Source organism: Morone saxatilis, unplaced genomic scaffold (assembly GCF_004916995.1).
Source record: "Morone saxatilis isolate NCDOM2014 unplaced genomic scaffold, NCSU_SB_2.0 Contig6, whole genome shotgun sequence".
NCBI lineage: Eukaryota > Metazoa > Chordata > Actinopteri > Moronidae > Morone > Morone saxatilis.
In genome coordinates, this window is record NW_023340206.1 from 396,533 (window position 1) to 418,595 (window position 22,063).

General features: G+C 38.7%; 2 protein-coding genes across 5 annotated transcripts in view; one reads left to right on the forward strand and one right to left on the reverse strand.

The window, feature by feature from the left end:
• The window catches only part of ddx4 (DEAD (Asp-Glu-Ala-Asp) box polypeptide 4), an 8,332-nt gene extending 6,065 nt beyond the window's left edge, over nucleotides 1–2,267 (reverse strand). For 2 of the 4 annotated variants that reach the window (XM_035677825.1, XM_035677827.1), the window contains exons 1-5: nucleotides 2,120–2,267; nucleotides 1,263–1,293; nucleotides 1,099–1,141; nucleotides 302–349; nucleotides 175–225 (exon numbers count right to left, since the gene is read on the reverse strand). In XM_035677825.1, the coding sequence (XP_035533718.1) occupies nucleotides 175–225; nucleotides 302–349; nucleotides 1,099–1,141; nucleotides 1,263–1,283 (163 nt within the window). In that variant the 5' untranslated portion in view covers nucleotides 1,284–1,293; nucleotides 2,120–2,267. Of the gene's footprint in view, nucleotides 1–174; nucleotides 226–301; nucleotides 350–1,098; nucleotides 1,142–1,262; nucleotides 1,294–1,512; nucleotides 1,541–2,119 lie in introns of those variants that run through there. The other 2 variants (XM_035677826.1, XM_035677828.1) reach the window with 2 other exon arrangements.
• Nucleotides 2,268–4,202: 1,935 nt separating this feature from the next.
• On the forward strand, nucleotides 4,203–20,908 carry LOC118339986 (ubiquitin-protein ligase E3A). The gene is made up of 11 exons (XM_035677829.1): nucleotides 4,203–4,516; nucleotides 5,176–5,220; nucleotides 6,810–7,114; nucleotides 7,231–8,483; nucleotides 8,664–8,808; nucleotides 11,226–11,431; nucleotides 11,587–11,751; nucleotides 12,589–12,744; nucleotides 13,034–13,107; nucleotides 13,396–13,539; nucleotides 14,953–20,908. The coding sequence occupies exons 1-11, from the start codon at nucleotides 4,440–4,442 to the stop codon at nucleotides 15,071–15,073; spliced, it is 2,691 nt and encodes an 896-aa protein (XP_035533722.1). The 5' UTR covers nucleotides 4,203–4,439; the 3' UTR covers nucleotides 15,074–20,908.
• The last annotated feature ends 1,155 nt before the right edge of the window (nucleotides 20,909–22,063 follow it).

The following is a 22,063-nucleotide window of genomic DNA, read 5'->3' on the forward strand; positions in this document are numbered from 1 at the left end:
GTTATTCAACTGTTCTTTAATCAAATGTCTCACATAAGTTAGTAAGAGGCCATTGTGGCATCTTGTCATTTATATTGCTACTTATTAAAATGACAAAGAATCTTGTCATTGAAATGTTCAGTCACTCAACTAACAATCATTTAACTACTTGTTTGATAAGAGATGAATAGGCACCTGAGGAGAATGAGCTTTTAAATCCTCCTCCTCTGCCTCTTCCACCACAACCTAGAGTGAAACAAGAGACAATCATCACCAATGTCCTCTTGGATAGATAGTCTTTGCTCATCCTTTCCACACTTACCCCTTCCAGATTCACCATTGGCAGTATTCCAAGACCCTTCTTGTCTGCCTGAAAACAAGGTGTTAAGTTCCAATAATCCACCATCTTTGTTAGAGTTACCCAATCATTGTAGTTACGCATTACCTTAAATTTTCACTGTTACAAAAAGGTGATTTCAACAGCTAAAGGACAGAGCATTCAATTTAACATATTAAAAATGGATGTTGTACTAGCACTATTAATAGTCCAGTGTGTAAGATTTAGGAGGATCTATTGGCAGAAATGGAATATAATATGCATAACTATGTTTTCCTTAGTATGTAATCACCTGAATACAGATATGTATTCATATGTATGTTTTTGTAACTTTAGAATGAGCCTTGTATATCTAGTCCACCGTGTTTCTACAGTAGCCCGGAAGGGACAAACCAAACACTGGCTCTAAATAGAGGCATTCATGTTTTTTGCGCATGTTTTGCAGCCACCCCAACATTTGGGAGTTGCGATCTGCAACAAAGAGCGTGCCAATCGATCGGCCATCGATTATTATCTGCTGATATTTGTGCTAAATATTAGTGGTGGTTTGTGTGTGTATATATATTTTAGAGATGGGTATGTTGCATGCCAAAACACAATACTTAAAATACAGTGTTGTTAAGAATAATTAAAGTAACAGCCAATACTGCTTCCAGTGATCTGCCCCCAAAACCCTGACTGGAGCCCCCTCATCTGAAACTATATTACTAGATGCCACTAAATCCTGCACACTGGTCCTTTACATTAGCCCTACATAATTACATACATAGCAGTAAACATACCTTCACTAGTGGTGGTTAGTGTGGTAGTGCTAGTAGTAGTTCCCTGTAAAAATGGGTAGATTGAAAACGTGTTGACTGTCTAGCTCCATGACAGGAACAACAAAGCTGAACATAATTAGTAATTGATTCATCTGGGTTGGTACTCTGACACTAAACTAACTTACCTCTTCTTCCCACTCATCCATGTTTATTCACCTGAAAAACACAAACACAACATTCAAAGGCTGAAAAATGTATTACAATTTCTTTTGCTACCACATACCATGGGACAGTTAGTTACATAAATCCTAAGTAACCCTAGGAAAGACAGGGGAAAGGACAATGAATATCACTTGATTAATAAAAGGTATCATTGCACATAAATACAATCTTATGTAACTTAATGTTAATTATTTTCTTAACAGTAAAATTTACCTTCCGAAGGATTTTGGCACAGCACGTTATCAGACTAACACCGCGTGACTTGTGAAACCACTGACCTCGTGCAGTTTGCAAGTTAATACTAGCAAAGAATAATGCTAACGTTAGCTTCTGTGGGAACAGTAACTAGTACCAAAGGTACTATAGGGGCCCTATACGCTTTAATAGCACATTAAAAGTTAATTGACCCGTTCAAACAAACTTTATCAAAGTAGACTACCTGTAGCTAACACTGTAAAACTATTTTTAAAAAATTAGTTTGCGCTACTTTTGGCTAAAATAATCCCGTCAGACTCCATTTTCAAGCGGGACAGCTTGCGGTTTTTTCGATATGACCGCACCCTTTTACAAAACACCCAAATGAATCGATATTTTTGAATGAATAGTGCTTAGTAAAATTATTTCACCTACATTTTGAAGGTGAAGGCTACGTACGCCTAAAGACAACTGTTCAAAGAAGTAGCATGTGGTGCTAGCTAAAATGAACTAACTCGGCAAAGTAGAACATATGTCATATTGACAGAATATCTGTTTTGTTATCTTAAAATGGCTAACGAACTGATGAAGACTAACTAGCTAGGTAACTGTTAACTTGCATTACCTTACTGAACTTGTACTTGGTTCTTCGGTACAATTCGCAAACTCCCTCGTGGCAGAGCTGAGCTTCGTCTGTCAGGTCACAGTTGAATTCGGGGTGTGGTCTAGCGCAAATGGTCCGTGCAAACCGAGCAGCTAGCTAGGGTTGCCAGTTCCGCTGATTTCCCGCCCAACTGAACTGTTTTTGAAAAACAAGTAAAACAAAATTAATATGAATAATTAGAAATTGTAGTCAGATGTTTTTCGCTCTACAAAGACTATTGTATTTTTTTCAAATAGTTGTTTTTTTGTTCAGAAAATGTTCAAAGGTGATGGAGAAAGGGTTGTTGCTTGCTTTAATTCCCTCTTTTTGAGTTATACACGGGTGAAGGTATGTACTTGTTTGATTATTTATAGAATGTTATTAAAGCACTATATAATTTTCCAAACTAATGCAGTAATTCATTCATAAAGTCATAACGCCATTATATTTATTTTTGTTCCAATAATAAGCCTACGTTTTCATTTAAGGAGGAGTTGTTTTGTTTTGTTAGTTTCTGTTGACCAGCGGTCTTGAAGCTGATTCTATTGATATATCGCTCAAATAGTGCTCTCTACTGGGAAAATTATGTAATAGCACTATTTCTAAATTACCTCCAATATACATTTGGCATTCTTGTAACTGCACGTTTAATTTTATATCTGCAGATGCTACTGATGCATTTGTGATAAGGCAAACTTGACAATAATATTAGTTTGTAGTGTGTACAGTATATGAAATATGAAATATTGTCCCCCCAATAATTGACCAGATTCCACCATAAGCTAAAAGAAATCTAATTTGTTCCCCTCAGTATTCAGTGTTAAACTGACTTACATGTACACACAAACACACATAAACTCACTGAGCTCCTCCTGCTTCATGTTGGTGTCCACATTAACCAGCAACAAATCATGTTAAATACAAACCACTGTGTTACTGCTGTTGTTGATGAAGAATCTGGACAAACTTTTGAAAAACTGCCCTCATTTGAGAAATTAGGGGGAATTGTAAAATATCTATCTATATGAATAATAAAGCAGTGTTGTCTATTCCTGCTATGAGATGCACTTAACACGTGTTACACACTGGGCATGTGTGCAGTACTCTCCCACCCCTGAAAAATAAGGTTCCCCTAAAAGCCACAGTGTATTTTGAACACTGCACTAAACTGTGCACTGTGCACTTTATCACTAAGTTGTTGGTCAGTTGGATACAAACAGGAGCCTGACTGTTCAGTGAGCCAAACAGACCTGCTGATGCAGGTGTGGCAATAATACCATTTACCATTCGTGCTTTATATACCAAGGAGTGATGCTGCCAGTCAGGATACTCTCAGTGGTGTGCCTGTAGAAGTTGCAGAGTATAGAGTAGGTCCAGGTCAGGTCCTCGCTGATGTAAATCCTGAGGAATTTGAATCTGTCCACAATCAGCTCCTTGTTTTGGTGATGTTAACATAGAGGTTGTTGTCCTGGCACCAAGATGTCAAGGCTCTGACCTTCTCTCTTTAGGCCATCTCATCGTTGTTGGTGATCAGGCCAATGACAGTTGTGTTGTCGACAAACTTGATGATGGTGCTGCAGCTGTGGCTGGCCAGACAGTTGTGTGTTAACAGGGAGTACCGGAGAGGGCTGAGCATGCAGTCCTGCGGGACATCACTGTTGAGAATCAAGTTGGAGGATGTAATGCTGCCTTCCAGTCAGGAAGTTCAGGATCTAATCACATAGGGCAGTGTTAAGTCCCAGGTCTCTGAGTTTGATGACAAGTTTGGAGATCACAATGGTCTGGGATTCTCATCATCCTCTCCTTGTACCCATTGGCCCAGAGTAAGTTTCTCACTAGAAAGTTTTGACTATACTGTATGACAAAATCTTTTATATCCTTTTTTTCAACAAATTCTGTACAATCACTTATATATAACTATGTGAATAATAAAAAGACCATTTATTTTCATTTTTATTTGTTTATTTACTGCTCCGTTAGCCACCTACAACCTGGGTACAACCATAATATGATTGAGTCCAGTTCCTTGCAGCAGTATAATCCATTCCAGCAGGTCTTGTAGCCAGAACGCAGTGCATTGTGGGACGTAGGCTGATGGTGAAGTCAAGATGGCTGTGAACGTCAGGCAGAGGAAAGAGCCTGCAGTAGGAAGGCCGTGAATGAAGTTTTGAATAGAAAATCCTTTGTCGCTGCCCGCTTACGCCTCAACTATCGTACTGTTGAAGTTGTAATCAACCTGTGGAGGACTTGATACATTTACAAACAGCAACAGAATAACAAACAACTGAGGATAAAGTCTCGTATGAATTCCGACGAGAAGGAGGACTGTGAGTGTGCGCCACCACAGGCCGAGACTAGCCCCGCAGGAGGACCATATAGGTGGGGAAGCCAAGAGGAAAGCGTCGGGGATGCCGGGGATGCTGGGGATGCTAGGAGAAACACGGAAAGTGATAGCTAGCTAGCTGTTAGCTGTGGATGCTATTGCTTAGTTGTTTTATGAATATATTTAGGCAAAGTTTATCACAAGCATCGGTTGTTTTAAAATGAAAATTGTTTCTACTTCGGAAATGTCATTTTGCATGAATAGTAACGTTAGTTTTATACAAGGCCAGCGGGCTAGCTTGAATTTGCTACATTAGGTTGCTAAGTCAGCGTCAGGGTGTCCAGGTCCCTGACATTTCTGCTTGACTAGCACTATTGCCCCCCTAAGATTTGAGTGTGTGTAATTTTTGTTTAACGTTTATTTTGACAGTAACAGCGTAGGCTTGTTAACATTTTGCAGAATACACTGTGACCCTAATCACTGTAAGGCTAACCTGGTTGCTTTTAGCTACACCGACTCCAGTGTTGTCTCTTAGCTAGAACATCACTTTCATATCATCCCTAAGACATGTGCGATTTCTAAATCAAAATGTCAAATAATATTGCCCTAGAGTCCCTAATGCATCCAATGGAGAGCCAACAGTATGCGGTGTAATTCTAATGCACATCGTGACCTCTGCTGTAGTTCTTATCCTTATTGTTTATTGTTCAATTAGAGAATACGAGGAGCCTGAAATAGAAAACCCAGAAGCAAGCCGAATGTAAGTAAAACTCATTTTACACTAGCACATTGGTGTGTCTAGCATGTGAGCATGTATTTAAAACTGCCCTTCTACCTCAGTTTGTTCTTGTCTGTTCTCACTTCTTCTTTTCTTTTATTACAGTTAAAGCCTTGTTGATTGTGTTTCTTTATAATCATGTTATGATATGTACACATTGAGCCACAGTTACAGAACTTTGCAACAAAAAAGTGACACTATCATGCTAATATGTTATTCCAAGTTGGTAGTGTTGCAGTGCTAAGCACAGGGCATTGCTTGTTTTTTTGTTTTTTTTTGTCTGAAAATGAATTAAATTATTTAAGGATCACAGTTCAGTTTCTTTAAAAACAAATGATTATCATGGGCAATTAAGTAGAGTGATGGAGTTGAAAGCTCTGATAAAAGATAGTGCTTTCATTAGATCTTGAGTTAAAATTATTATGTCAAACTAGTCTGCACAATGTCAAGAATTAATTAAATGAAGTTTAAAAGGGCCATATCAGCGTTTTTATGCTATGCTTGTGTAAGCTTTGTGTTTAATAGGGATGTCTTGATCAAGATTTTTGCCCCGATCCCAATCTGAGTCATTTAATATTCAGTATCCCAATCCGATACATGTGTTTTCCTACATACAGGAGAATCACTCTTCATTGCATGAAAAAATGCATGCATCTAAGAAGTTCCTTAATGTTTTTTTTTGTTTTGTTTTTTGTTTTTTTGCTGTCCCCTTATGCAGCCTTAATGTTTAAGTTACCTTAATGAGATGTTTTCTGTTAAGCTTTTATTTTCGGCATCTGTACATATTTTGTGCAGGGCTTTTGTTGCACTTTCAGCTTCATGGTGAACGTATGGCTCTCTACTGCTATCTGTCTCTCCTCCGAGCAGGCCTCAGCGACGTGGAGGAGAGATAGACAGCAGACAGAGTTAACGATGGTTGCACTGTGCATAAAAGCTTTACAAGTAAAAACACATGTGACAGGTGATGTAAAACAAAGGATCGGATTGGGCTTAATACAGCTCAACAGACACGATCAATTAAAAATGCTTTGATCAGACTGACAACGATATTTGAGATCGGATTGGAACATCCCAAATGTTTATGTTAATACATTTATACCGCCTGACATTGATACCGGATTTATTTAACTCTCGAAAACCAATACTGGTATCGTATACAGGCTATACATTTTTGTTCAGCCAATACTATAACAAATAATTATCTGCTTCTCCAGAGGGTGTATAAAATGGGTAAGATGGATGATAAATCTAACTGACATTCCCAACAAAGTTGTTTTTTCTAGCAAAATGCATAGAAAAACTTCAACATACTTTGGCAGCCAGAGTACTTCATTCAAAAATCTTAAACCAAAATGGATGTGGCAGTATATTGTCAATGCACTGTATTGTATTGTACTGTACTCATTTGACCACCAACAACAGTCTTAAGTCGTCTGATTAAATAAACATTCAATGATTGCTAAATTGTAAACATGGGAAATATTCTTGTCTCTACCATTCATCCCATTTTGCATTGTTAAATTGGATTGTTGCAGTGCTTATAACCTGTTGTCCCTTACCTCTAAATGCAGGAAGCGAGCAGCTGCCAAACATCTAATAGAGCGCTATTACCACCAGTTAACGGAGGGCTGTGGGAATGAGTCGTGCTCCAACTCATGGTGTGCCTCATCGGTCGACTTCAACCGCATGGACAACAACGCAGCAGCGGTCAAAGCCCTGGAGCTCTACAAGGTCAACGCTAAGCTATGTGACCCCCATCCCTCGAAGAAAGGCACTGCCTCAGCCTACCTAGAGAGTAGTGCTCACAGCAACTCAGCCTGCAGCAACAGGAAGATGAACCATAAAGATGTCCACTCTGTACGGGACAATTTCAAAGGTGAGCTTTCAGGATTTACATGCTATGGATGAATGAAATTGAGCCCAATATACTGTTAAAGTCACATGATTGTGTAGTCTTATGTCTAACCTTTTATTGTTTGATTCTTTTTGTAGATGTAAATTACCTGACAGAGGAGAAGATTTATGAGATCTTGGACATCTGTGGAGAGAAGGAAGATTACTCACCTCTGATCAGGGTAATAGGTCGGGTGTTCTCTAGTGCTGAGGGCCTGGTGCAGAGCTTCCGGAGGTCCAAACCTCACACCAAGGAGGAGCTCAAGTCCCTTCAAGGTAAGGATGAGGACAAGGATGAGGACGAGAAGGAGGCAGCTGCCTGCTCTGCAACAGCTATGGAGGAGGACTCCCCTGCCTCCTCTTCATCGTCAAGGCTCGGAGAGGGCTCCTCAGGGGAAAATGATGTCCAAAAGCTGGCCCCTGATGAGGTGTCGGTAGACATCGAAGCTGTACGGCGGGTCTATGAGCGCCTGCTGTCCAATGAGAAGATAGAAGCTGCCTTCCTGAATGCACTGGTCTACCTCTCACCCAATGTAGAGTGCGACCTGACGTACCACAATGTTTATTCACGAGACCCAAACTACCTGAATCTGTTTGTTATAGTGATGGAAAACAGTAACCTCCACAGCCCAGAGTACCTGGAGATCGCTCTCCCGCAGTTCTGCAAGGCCATGAGCAAACTCCCACTGGCAGCTCAGGCCAAGCTGGCGCGCTTGTGGTCGCATTACAGTGCTGAGCAGATCCGGCGCATGGTGGAGACCTTCCAGCAGCTCATTACCTACAAGGTGATCAGTAACGAGTTCAACAGCCGCAACCTGGTAAACGATGATGACGCAGTGGTGGCAGCCACCAAGTGCTTGAAGATCGTCTACTATGCAAATGTGCTGGGCGGGGACCTCGACATGGAGCACAACGAGGAAGAGGACGAGGAGCCCATTCCAGAGTCCAGCGAGCTCACCCTGCAGGAGCTACTGGGCGAGGAACGACGGAACAAGAAGGGCCCTCGGGTGGACCCGCTGGAGACGGAGTTGGGGATCCGAACCAATGATTGCCGGCGGCCGCTCGTTCCATTTGAGGAATTTGTCAATGAGCCTCTTAACGAGGTGCTGGAGATGGACAAGGACTACACTTTCTTTAAGGTTGAAACTGAAAACAAGTTCTCCTTTATGACCTGCCCCTTCATCCTGAACGCCGTCACCAAGAACCTGGGTCTGTACTATGACAACCGTATCCGAATGTACAGCGAGCGGCGTATTACTGTGCTCTACAGCTTGGTGCAGGGTCAGCAGCTCAACCCCTACCTGAGGCTCAAAGTGCGCAGAGACCACATCATTGATGACGCTTTGGTCAGGGTATGTGTGTGCCAGTTCAATACATACAATTTAATAATACAATTCTGGTCTTGGACACATTGCATTGATCTATTTTAATTTAATATGCTTTAATGACATGAATCTTTATTGCCAAAGCATAAATAAATAAAAAATACAATTAATAAAAATTATAATTTCCTTTCTCTTGTATCTCTATAGCTGGAGATGATAGCAATGGAGAATCCTGCAGACTTGAAGAAGCAGCTATATGTGGAGTTTGAAGGAGAGCAAGGTGTTGATGAAGGAGGCGTTTCCAAAGAGTTCTTTCAGCTGGTGGTGGAGGAAATCTTCAACCCAGATATTGGTAAGAACTGTATGTTAAGGGTAGTAGTTTGGTTAATTTGTTCTAGACAAAAGGGAAAAAATGATGCATTGTTGCATTTTAGTTCTGGTCCTGTTCACACTTACAAAAAAGTGAACATGAAGTTATACAGACTGTTGATTGAACAGTTTTGCCGATTGTCATCCTGCATTATCAGGACCCACATGGGGAAATGAAACTTTGGTAGATGACGGACGGTTATACAGCACTTTTATGCTTCTGATGTGTATATTTATTTTCTTTATGAAGAAATATCAGATCCATTATTAGTACCGGTATTATTAGACTGCAACTGTATGTGAATAATAGTGTGGAGACAGGACAAAAAAAGAGGCATCTTGCACAGTAATGATTTGACACTTGACTCAATGAACTGACAAAGTACATGGAGTAGGATACAAACACAGCATTTTAACACCGTTCACACCTTTTAATCAGAGAAAACACCTGTGCTGATGTGCTGATGTTGAAAAATGCTAAAGTCACATATCTATCATAAAAACACCACAATTGATACGCACCCCAGTCTGCTTGGAAGCGTACCCAGACCACCCTTTTCAAGAGATCTTGGCCTGCTTGTTTTCTCCTGCATCTGAGTGTGACTGCTGTGTTCACATATATGCCCAAATAAAGTGCACAAAGGGAGTAAATGCTCCCGATTTTAAGACAAATGCTCCAAACTATAGGTATGAATATACCCTTAGATGCCATATAGGCTGATTTTAACAGTTGCCACGGATCTGGAAAGTGCTTGGATTTAATAAAAACAAATCAAGACCTTGAAAGAGCAATAAAGAGGTCCTTGAAAGTGCTTTTAAGATTTGGCCTGTTGGAATCTTTTAATTTTAGCCTTGTGGACTCCCATCATCTCAAAATTCACCCATTATACAATTTCTGTACATGTGGAGCACTGGAACAAGCTTGATACACTGTTCCTGTCACTCTCCACAAAGGTTTTTTGAATTCCACAATATTTGACATAAACAGGCTGTAATACATATGGTTGGAAAGCCCATTTTTGTCTGAGTAAGCACATCATTGGCTAATATATTGAATTTTTTTTTGGCGTGGTGGTCTGACCATTATTGGATATTTAGTTATTAATTAGTTATTGCAATAAAGCTCAGATTTTATTTGTTGGGCCTAAAAATGGTTAGAGCACTTAAATGAGACAGTGCCCAATTAGGACCATTTAATGATTAAAACAAATAAAAGTGATGAAATAAATGTGTTTTTTTTTTTCCTGTTCCTGGTTGGTCCCTGGTAAATCATTCAAGATATTGTATAGTACTCTGCTGGGTTGGTATATGTGAACATATACATTAATTATTTGTCCTTCATTTTGAAATAATTTGTCCTTGAAAAGTATCATTACAAAAGAGTGGCAACCCTGTTTTAAACAAGCTGTTAAATACGGTGTAATCTACTTGAGGCAGCTTATACATAGCTTGTGGGCTGTGGTGATTCTGCAGGTTGAAGAACACTGTGTGGGTTTTATGTTGGTAGATTTCCCTATCAGGTATGATAATGTTTTACTGACCGACTTAATTACTGAGACGTGGGGCAGTAAGGACACGCCTTTTCAAAAGATTCTCTGTGACATTGCAAAGCTACTTTAATCAAAGGAGGTCCTTATTTAGAAGTTAACAGGAAGCTGATTACACCTGAAATATCCTGTACAATTATTCCATCGCACTGTAAAACTGCATGTGAAAAACTACAGTGTTTTTATATGTCATAAGTTGAACAGGAAGTAACACTCTCAAAATGTAATGGAAATTTAAAATGTGCAGTTAGGATAACACTGTTCGCCTTCAACATGTTTCTTTCATTTTCAGTTTGAGTGCTACAAAATTGCGTGTGAACTAATGTTTGCAAGTAGGGCAGTGACAGTTTCAGCAGCTAAAGTAACTAATACAGGTCATTTAAATGGTGTAACTACAAGGCAGGTTACATTTACAGGTTACAGGAGGTTTAATCCTCCTGGAATAATATTAGTGTGGTGTAGTGCAGTGTAGTATTACATTATAAAATTAGGGCTGTCAGCATTATTGTGTGTTAGTTAAGATGGCAAGGGTGCTGAGTTACATTAAATACAGGCTATATGACATTGTGACAGTCACAGTGAAACATAATGAAGAAGAGAAAGAATCACTTTATTAATCCCCAAAGCGGAAATTATTTTTCCCAACTCCATTCTGCAGTTTATACAGATACGCTCAAACAGGTCAATATTTTGTATTTTTTAAAATTTATGACTTGGATTTATGCTTAGCATCATTGTCTTGGAAAGTCCAATGATTACCAAGGTTCAATTTATACCCAAGGCATCACATTCTTCTTCAAAGAATCTATTATGCCAATAATGCAAAGTATTAATTTACACTTTTTCTTTTCAGGCATGTTCACATACGACGAGCGCACCAAAATGTTTTGGTTCAACCCATCATCGTTTGAAAATGAGGGACAGTACACTCTCATCGGCATCGTTCTTGGTCTGGCCATCTATAACAACTGTATCCTGGATGTCCACTTTCCTATGGTGGTCTACAGGAAGCTGATGGGCAAGAAAGGAACTTTCAGGGACTTGGCTGATGCCAACCCGGTAAGAACTATCCTGCGACACAAATGCTGTGATTGTTTTTTAGCTGATAGTTATGGTACAAATGCAGTTTTGCAACCAGATTATGCTGCTGAAAGTGCTGAAACGTTTTTGAACAGCCCTGTTTGTGACTGTGATAATTTGACTGTGTTGGAAAGGTTCTGTACCAGAGCCTGAAGGAGCTGCTGGAGTATGAGGGCAGTGTGGAGGAGGACATGATGATCACTTTCCAAATTTCCCAGACAGACCTGTTTGGAAATCCACTTATGTATGATTTAAGGGAAAATGGGGACAAGATTCCAGTCACAAATGAAAACAGAAAGGTGAGCCAACAGAAAACATTAAAACTAAACTGTGTAAATCTTATTCTTGAGGTCTGCATTCAACTGAACTCTGGTGTGGTTTGTTTCTTGTGTGAAAGTAAAAAAAAACAATCACAGGACTGTGTGGCAGAATAGACAGGTGTGTAGTAATTTAAACGCTACACTACTAAATCTATTCTCATACAAACATTCTATTATATATATATTCTGTGAAAAGTGATTTTTTGGTAAGACATAGGTGGGTCTCAGTGTATGAGTGTGGGTGCATCAGATATGGAAGAGGAAGTAATAAAGAGGTGTGCTGTGTATTTTAGCAGTTCCTCACTAAAAAGTAGCTATCCTCTGCTACCATACAGCATATAGCTTTTGCTGAATTTCCATACACAGCGTTCCCCTCCAGATTTTAGCTGCTTGTCACTATTTCTGACAGATGACAACCAGTAACAATCTGGACTAATAATTCTCATAATCAATTATTTCTTGACAGACTTTATATTATTTCACAATTCCCAGTTTTATGGGTTTGCAACGATTACCTGAAAATGAATCATGGACTTGATTAAGGTGCTCAGTATTTTTATCATTGAAATGATTGCTGTGAGATATGTAGACTATCCTCAGTCACAGGAATATTTGTGCAGTATGGCATGTTGCTGTTAGATTTTTTTGGTGCTGAGACATTTTTTATTCCATTCACCTACATTATATTGGCGTGGCAGCAGATGTCTCAGTGATGGAAGTACAAACTATGCCAAATAAGCTATCTTCAAGGCTACATATTACTAGGATAAGTTTCCTTAAAAGATAAATGTGCGATGTTGATGTGTTTTTGTGCAGGAGTTTGTGGCCCAGTATGCAGAGTACATGCTGAACAAAAGTGTGGAGAAGCAGTTCAAAGCATTCAGGAGAGGCTTCCACATGGTCACCAACGAGTCGCCGCTCAAATACCTGTTCAGACCAGAGGAGATCGAGCTCCTCATCTGTGGAAGCAGAGTAAGATTTGTTCCCACACATATAAACATTGTCCTTGTGGGGTGGAAACCTAATCTCTCCGCATTTTGTCATTTTCATAAATCTGTGCTATTGGTCACCCTTTATGTCTGTTTTTACAAATATTTGCCCCATGAAAAGTATATAAAACAACAATACCAACTTTGACACAGGTTTTTTTTCATTTCCTGAAAGTAACAGTTTTGGTCATAAGAGGGTTCTCATAAGAAGTCATTTGAATTAGAGTAAATGCTTATTTCCATCCATGTTTTGTCTTTGTCACACACTGCAGAACCTGGATTTCCTAGCACTTGAAGAAACAACAGAATATGATGGTGGTTACAACAGAGATTCTCGAATCATCAAGTAAGTGTGTGTGTATATGTGTTGGTAGGTACAGTATGTGTATACAAGTTATGAGTATGATTTCAAACCCAATGTGCAAAGACCTTACCAAAATGGTCAAGATACTGGTGTAAAGAATTTGCAGTTTACTAGTGCTGTTAAAGACTAACCTTTAACACGTTAAGTAAAAATGTATAACACATACAAACATAGTTTGATGAGAGGATTGGTGTAATTTCCACTGGATACTTTGTGTTTTGTTAACAATGTAAATATACTGACTGTCAGAGATGTTTGTTTGCATTGTAGGGAGTTTTGGGAGACGTTGCACTCGTTTGGTGAGGAGCAGAAGCGCCTCTTTCTGCAGTTCACCACTGGCACTGACAGAGCACCTGTGGGTGGGCTGGGCAAGCTGAAGATGATCATTGCCAAGAACGGCCCTGACACGGACAGGTGAACCACCTCCATACATAATGCTGTTCCTTGGCTCTGCTGTGATGTACTCATGTAGTGTTTATGCACACTATGTTTGTGTGACATGCTCCCTCGTTTTAAGAGAGACCTAGTTTGTACAAACATTTTCATTTTGTTAACTGAAGATTTATTAAATGATTTAAAGGGACATTTCACCCCAGAATCAAATATACGTATTTTCCTCTTACTTGTAGTGCTATTTATCCAGCGAGAATGTTTTTGTATGAGTTGCTAAATCTTTGTGATATCGGCCGATGTCTCTTCTCTTCAATATAATGGAACCAGGTGGCACTCAGCTTGTGGTGCTTTCAGAAATCATGACCCGATTACTCAAGATAATCCACAGAACTTGGTGTGAGCGGTATCATGTTGGAACTATTTCTGGAAAGAGACATTGCTGTTGAGTTTTTCAACATGTATTTTTTGGCACTTTGAGTACCACAAGCCAAAGTGCCATCTGGCTTCATTATATTGGAGAGCCATCTCTATAGCCGAAAATTCCACCAAAACAATCTAGATGGATAAAAAGCTATACAGGTAAGAGGAAAAAAATGTTTTTGTTGTTGTTGTTGTTGTACACAACCGCAGCACGCTTGTTAAGCTAACAGCGAATTGTTACGGACAAGTTAAAACAAAAGCAGCCTGTATGTGCCACTAATCTTAAAATTCAGAAAATTCTTGTAAACTTTAATGGCTGAGATATTCCCAGTGACGTATTATTGAGTGTATATAGTAGACTGTTCAAATAAAAATGGACGTAGTCTCTGTGACGTCATCCTTAGCTTTCTGAAAAGCTGTTGTGAAGCTCAGTGTGGTGGGCTCTGGCCATTGCTATCTTGGCAGTCCTGACTCTGCCGGCTCCTGGCTAATCCAAGAATAGGGAAAGAGGTAAAGCTGAGGTGGGCCAAATGATGCCTGTTTACTGAAAACAGCCGCCAGTGGCTGGCACTCATCTGTCACTCAAAGCAGCCACGTTTTTAATTATGCATAACTTAAGCCGTAATATAATTTAAACAAGTAAGTTATGTAAAAATGAACCCCCTGTACAGTTGTCATGAATGGGGAAATTAGCTATAGGGACCAAAACAGTTCTACCAGGCTGTTAACATGTTTATTTCTGCTTTAAAGTTGGGGATTTTAATACAGGGCCTTATGGGGGTCGACTCACTTCTGGAGCCAGCCTCAAGTGGCCGTTCAAGGTTTCAACAGTTTTTTTTTATTTTTTTTTTTATACTTCCATGTTGGCTTCATTTGAGAGGTTGCCACTTGAGATTATGCTGTTGTAAATGTTGCTGCTCCAGAAACAATATATTTAAAATGATGTTGTTTGATGCTGATACGTGCATCAGTCAGGGTGAAACTGACCAGCCGTGTTTTGTTTTGTCTTGTCAGGTTACCGACGTCCCACACTTGCTTTAATGTGCTGCTGCTACCTGAGTACAGCAGCAAGGAGAAGCTGAGGGAGAGACTGCTGAAAGCCATCACCTATGCCAAAGGGTTTGGCATGCTCTGAGCCCCTGCTCCAAACACACAGCAAATGGACTCCTTCTCTGAAAACCCATCAAACCCTGCCCTGCCCTTCCTTTATCAGACACAATCTAAAAGGTGACAAAAGACAGACCAGAGTATGTTTCGAGGAAAGCAAGTCAATGGTTCCAATAGAGCGCTCTAGTAGTTCTACTGTGCCTGCATCATCCCACATCAGTCAGTGTAAGCACAGAGACCTCCTGATCAAAGTATCCACCCCACATCCACATTATGTGAATGTGCCGCAGCCTCCCCATCTTTTTTTCTATGTACAGAGGATCATTTTCCTTATTATTTATTTTAAGGTTAAAATGGGTTATTTTTCATGCCTGCCTGTTGTGATAGCTTCCCTTCTTGGGGAAAGGGGGAGGGTTAATATTAAACCATGTAAATTTGGGACAACACATTAACAGCCGATATAAACCCCATTTATTGAACAAAAACATGTTACCCCTGAAAACTTGTTCACAAACTGTTGACAGAGGAAATCTAGCATTAGAGTAGTCTTTACTACAAAATATTGTATTCTCCACAGAAGAAAGACCTCTTGCTGACCATTCCACTCAGCCATCGGTTATTGTTTCTATCAAGTCCATTTTTGATCAAGGTAAGCATTTGGAAAGTTACTGTCATTTGGTCCAAAATGGCACATCATGAAATAGCTGTTTTTCTTTTTTGATTTTGGGCCTTTTCTCCTTATGGCGGGGGGAGTGGGGGGATGACACACCACAGGTTAGACTAAAATCTTGTCAGAGCTGTGTAAGTGCACTTAGACATTTTCAGAATGTTTGTTTTTTGGCCACAGGTTGCCATGATTGTTTGAAGCATTTTATTTCCATGTCTTCCTGTGTTGACGATTCTAAATAAAAACAGTATTTATATATCAGTGCGGTTGAAACTACAATACCGTATTGTTCACATTTTTGGAGGATGTACACCTGTAGACCAGTCACTGATGATGTTCTCAGATACAGACACAGAGCTCTTCTTGTGCCAACCTATACAGTCAGTTGAAACCCCAGTAAGCATTTTGTGTTGTCTTTTTCTGGCTTAGTCTTGTATGAATAGACAGCTCACACTGCAGGGTCTCTGTTCAATATAACTCCTGTAACATGTAGTCAAGAAGGCAGTGTGTTCACAGACATTTTCATTGTCACTGTAGATCCAAGTCTCTGATTGTGGTTATGTCTGTCATTTTAATACAAAATGTATCCTCTGACAACACAGGTCTAAGTGTTTGAATTGACAGTGCCATGCCAGATCTCTAAATGTGAGCCATCTGGCACTGTGATCACACACAGGGCAAGTGAGGAAAGCAGTCTTAAACTCTATCTAAACAAACAACTACAACTTTTTTTATATTAAAGCTTCAATCCTGAAGCCACATAGTCTCCAAAGAAGTCCCATATCCGTTCCTATCCGTTCCTATCAGTCCCTCCTTTGCTGTTAGACCCAGAATGGAAAATAATATCAGCATATATGCAAATCTGTGGGTGTGATCTGATTTAAAGCAGGGATACTCAACTTGCTTTGCCCGGGGGCAAACAAATATGTTTATGTATCAGATAAGAAGAATAAACATAAGATGTTTGTTGTGGCAGAAAAAAAAAAAGACTTCAGTTGTAGTTGGAAGTGGTAATCTTTTCTTGCAGTGCTACCAGTAGGATTGAAAGTGATAAGATTTTATTGCTTATCTGTCTGGTTTGTCAATTCCCTTATTAATTCCTGATCAATTTTGTGTTTAAGAAAGTAGGCCTTTACAAGTTTATAGCATCAACACAACTGTTTTATTATCTCTGAGACTGAACCCAGTGTAGAAACAGAGTAGAGTTATAGTAGTTTGAGTTTCTTAATAAATGAAGCCACGCTTTGGACTGCTTCTTCCTCTTTGCCTTGACAACCAGCAGTGTAGACACGAGTTTGACGTCATTGTTTTGCAATGCGCAACTGTCAGAAAAATATGCAGGCATTGATAATGGGAATTTATAAGCTCAGCGGCATACGATTCCAATTGATTAGACAATTAGGAACAGGTTCTCAACAGAAACTGCTTCTCTATTCTCATCCCTAGCTATCAGATGGCAACTGCACTGAAGCTAGCATGTTTTGACTGGTGATGGTGCCTGATATTAGCAACATTGCATACAGCAATTGTGATTTGGCAAATTCATTTATCAATTTTTCATTGAATTGCCTGTTTCCATTGTCAACCTTTCAATGTTTTTTGTCCTCACTCATCTTTGCCAAGAGACCAGTCGCTGCAGTCCCGTGCAGGTCAGAAATCAAGTGTCACTGCTTCTGCAAGCTGCACAGATTGCTGAAACGCAGATTTGTAACTTTCTAGGCAACAGCCAAGGGACATTATTGAACATTTACGAATTGATACAAGCACAACAATCCCTGTGTAAATCAGTTTATTTTTATTGTGAATTAGAAAATGGTCTGCAGGCCAGAAGGCACCCTATCATGGTTCTCAAGTTGAGTATCTCTGATTTAAAGGAAAAATAAGATTTTGAGATCTTATCCATCATGAATTTAAATGTCACCTCGACTGCATCTAAAGATTGGAAGCAGACAGAAACAATTAACCTAGCTCTGGGGAGAAAAAATAATCCACTTTTAAAAAAACTCCATATTGTATATTTTGAGTTTAAAGTATGTAGAAAGGTATGGACACATCACTCTGATCAGATTTATATTTGGATCTGTCACATTCATTGAGAATGAAAGCAGGTGTAACCACTGTATGGAAAAGTCTAATGATAAGTGTTGACTTTTTCTGTTCGACATTAATTGGAATATCAACTGTGAATCATCTCCCCACAGAACAGGCAGATTTTCTGTATTTTTTTGATGATTTTTTTTCAGTTTTTGTTCAGCTGAATAGGGTGTAATTGTAAAGAACTTGCATGATGATCTTGCACACTGACTCAATTCACTGGTTTAAATGTTTGTTTGTTTTAAACAACCTGGGTCTTGTTTTGTAGTTTTGGCCATAATTCTTTTCATTTTCGAACTCAACAATTTTATACTCTGCCACTGTCAATATTAGTGCATTAGGGAGAGCAGCACAAGTCATCACACACCCTCACAGGTTTTGAAGCATCTACAGTTGAACCAAATTATTTTTTAAATTTTATTTTTTTATATAACTTGTTTAATTTGTTAAAGCTTTTGCCTTTTGACTAAGAATCATGAATACACGTTAGAGCCAACCCTTTTCCAAACAATATGCTCTGTTAGAAATGTAAATTCTTTCTACCATTCCAATTGGCTTCCATTAATGTCAGGACTATATGAAAATCAATTGGCAGACTCTTGAAATGTATCATTTCATCAGATTGCAAATTGCAGTGTGGACTGCTGAGCTTTACCTTTACTACCAGACAAAGACAACACTGACAACAAGCCACACATCCTTGTGATGGCTTATGCAACTGAAGCATATTTCAAGAGTCTGCTTATAGATTTTCCATACTTGACAGGAAGGAATGGAAGCTAGAGCTGCAACTAACAATTATTTTCATTATTGATTAATCTAGCTATCATTTTCTCGATTAATAGATTAGTTGTTTGGTCCAATATGTCAGAAAATGGTAAAACATGTTTCCTAAATCCCAAGATGAAGTCCTCGAATATTCAGTTTACCTTAATAGAAGACTAAAGAAATTCATATTTTGCTGAAATCAGAGAATTTGGATTTTTTTTTTTTGGTTTAAAACGACTCATTGATTCATTGCTTATCACAATAGTTGCTGATTAATAGTTGACAACTAATCATTTTATTGACTGATAGTTGCAGCTCTAACGGAAGCCAATGCCTGCTGTTAACAGTGTGAAAAATACACCAAAATTCAAAAACTATAGCATAAATTTGAACAAGGTCATCAAAAATGTAAACAGTAAAACAAAGACACTGCTCCTTTAACATTTACCTTTTTGTTTTACCTCCAGATTAGTAATCTTTTGGGTAAACTGGACATGTTTGACTGTGCAGACTGCTGTGAAACAGTTTCCTCTTATCTTCAGCATTGGCATTAAATGATACGCTATACCATTTATGTCAAGGTCTGATTACTAGCTTTTTGAAACTTTTAACCACATGTCATAGTCTTAATCAGTATGGAGCAGGCTCAGGTGTCATCATGTGACCTATGTATGTAAGTTAAGTCACAGGACACAAGGATTGCAACTAATGCTTATTTTCATTGTCAGTCTGTTACTTTTCTTCTATTAATCGATTAGTTGTTAGGTTCATAATGGTGAATGATCACTGATAAGTATTTTCCAAAGCCCAGGTGATTTCCTCAAATGTCTTGTTTTGTACACAACCTAGACCTATTCAATTTATTGTGACAGAGGACTAAAACAAACAAATTATTACAATTTCAGAAGCTGTTATCACAGAATTTGGAATTTTTTTCTTTAAAAAATTACTCAAAACAATTCATTAATCAATTTAATTTAATAGTTGACAACTAATTGATTAATGGACTAACTGTTGCAACTGGGGGTAGATAGTGACTCCTGTCTCTGTTCAAATGGTCTTTGCCGTTGAATGTGAATGTCCTCCTTGATCTTCATCCAGGTTTTGCGGTTTAATGTCGAGGATCAGAAACGGACAACATTAACTGTCTGTGAACACAAGACCAAAACTACTCACAGCAACCACTGGGAATAGGTCAAAGGTCATGGACTAGGGTTCAGTGGACAAGTGCAGAAAGATCAAGGAGGACATTCACATCTGACACCAGAGACCATCTTTGAACAAAGATGGAGGTTATTACCATCTTGCCCCATATTTTTTTCTTTGGTCACCATGTAATAACACCAGAGCCAGTTTCATTCACTGATGATGGGGAAAAAAAGGTTTAAAGGTTCCTGAAAACTATTAAGTTGACCTTGAGATGATAATTTTTTATTATTAATATTAAACCATTACACACAGAATATATATATATTTTTGGTGAGTAGTGATACAGCAAGGAAGCTTTATCTGCATTGATACATTTAAAGCTGCAAGGTAGCAGATAAATGTTCTATGTATTGTCATGGGCACTTCAGTGGTGGTGGTTGTTGTAGGAGGTTGAATCTGTGACTTCTCCCTCAGACACTGGTGTGTCTAACTTTAAGGTTCTTGCTGTCCTTGTGATGTGTCTGCAAGAGGACTATCTGATTTTTTTTTTTTGCTCAGCCTGTGAGCATGATGGTACCCACAAAATGCCACTAAAGCACGGTGCTCAGACCACAGCAGTACACAACAACTCTGAGCCATTCTTTCCGTTCCATTAGTCTTACTTTCTCATTTTATTGGTTTCATCCAGACCTGGGCAAAATTATTTAGTAGAATACCTTTCACTCCTTGGTTTAGCCTTAATTGGAGTCACTTTGGACTGTACAAAGAGTGCCTAAAAAATGTAGACTAACACTGGACCGTGTTTGACAGTCACTATAGCATACAGTATGTATCATTGTTATACTGCAGTAAACCTCCATCATGTGGAACTCTGTAGGTTAAAGCAAAGGTTATCGATGAATTACACTTGGTATTGAGCCCAGGTCTGGTTTCAGCTGTTTAACATTACTCTGTACCTCTGTTTTGTAATGCTGAAGATGCTGCTCACCTGGACATGTGAAAGTGCATTAGAGCCTAGTGAAGGTAAAAGGTGAAAAGTCAACCTGATCTTGGAAAGAGAAGCAGTTTTCATCAATTGGTTTGTCTCCACAGTTACATTCTAAAAGATACAAACTGATGAAAGGCTAAAAGTATTCAGTGTTGTGAAAACATGCTAAATAAAGATGACTGCTTTTTTCCAACTTGTATTGACTTATAATCCTGATTTGAGTCCACAGGTCCTTTGGTGTCAATGAATCTCACCCACATTCAGCGGTTTCTAACTGATCCAAGTCAATGTAGCTTTGATACAGAATCTCACATTACTTCTGTCATTAAATTATTTCTGCTCAACTCAAATATGCACATCTGGAACATTAAACCATATGACATGCTAAGAAGCAAACCTCTTTGGACTACTTTCAGTTGTTAATGGCTTACAGCAGTGGGTCCCAACCTTTCTATTATTTTATGGATTTTTCATATTCTATTCCGTGCATAAAAATAATAGAGAAAAACTGATAAATTGTACATTGAATCAAAGTAGTGAATGCAATAACTGCACAAAGTTTGTGTAAATAAAGCAATTTTAATTAATTTTGAGCAGGTCAATTCTTGTGAATATTTCATCAAAGATTAGCATTCCTGATATTTTTAGGTACTTTTTATACAATTCTTTGTCTGTATTGTGTAACTTTAATTCTTAACAATTATACATCCTTAATTCATAAACAAATTCAGTGTTTTCTTCTGATAGTTCTATTAGATCTTTGATTGTTTTATACTTTTCTATTGAAGGACAAGGCGGTTTAGCTGAGAGTAAAGGCTCAGTGTATATAGCTTGTCTTCAAAATGTATATCTTAAATAATCTAAACTTAAAAAATAACAATTTAATGTAGTTTTTCTTCACAGAAATGAATAAAATACTTAAATATAGACCAACTGTGTGTATTTTTATTTATGTTTTTTTTTTTTTTAAAATCAAGTGCGATTTCCTGTGAAGCTTTGGTGACCCTTAGTGGGGTTTGAGGCCTCAGATTGGGAACCAGTGGCTTAAAGAGTCTGTTGACCATGGTCATGGACATGTTGGCATACTAATATTTAGGAATTAGCACTAAACAAAGCGCAGCTGAGGCTCAAATGTCATTAGTTTCGCAGGTATTTGGTCAGAAACAAAATTTACATTTTTACCTGATGATGGTGCTAGATAAAAAGTCCTTTGAGTTTTTACAATTAACCGTGAGGGAGGATATGGATGTACACCGATCAGCAATGTCAACTGGGCACGCTGGTGGTCATAATGTTATACAGCCCCATACGCAACAAGCTACGATGCACTGTGTGTTCTGACACCTTTCTAC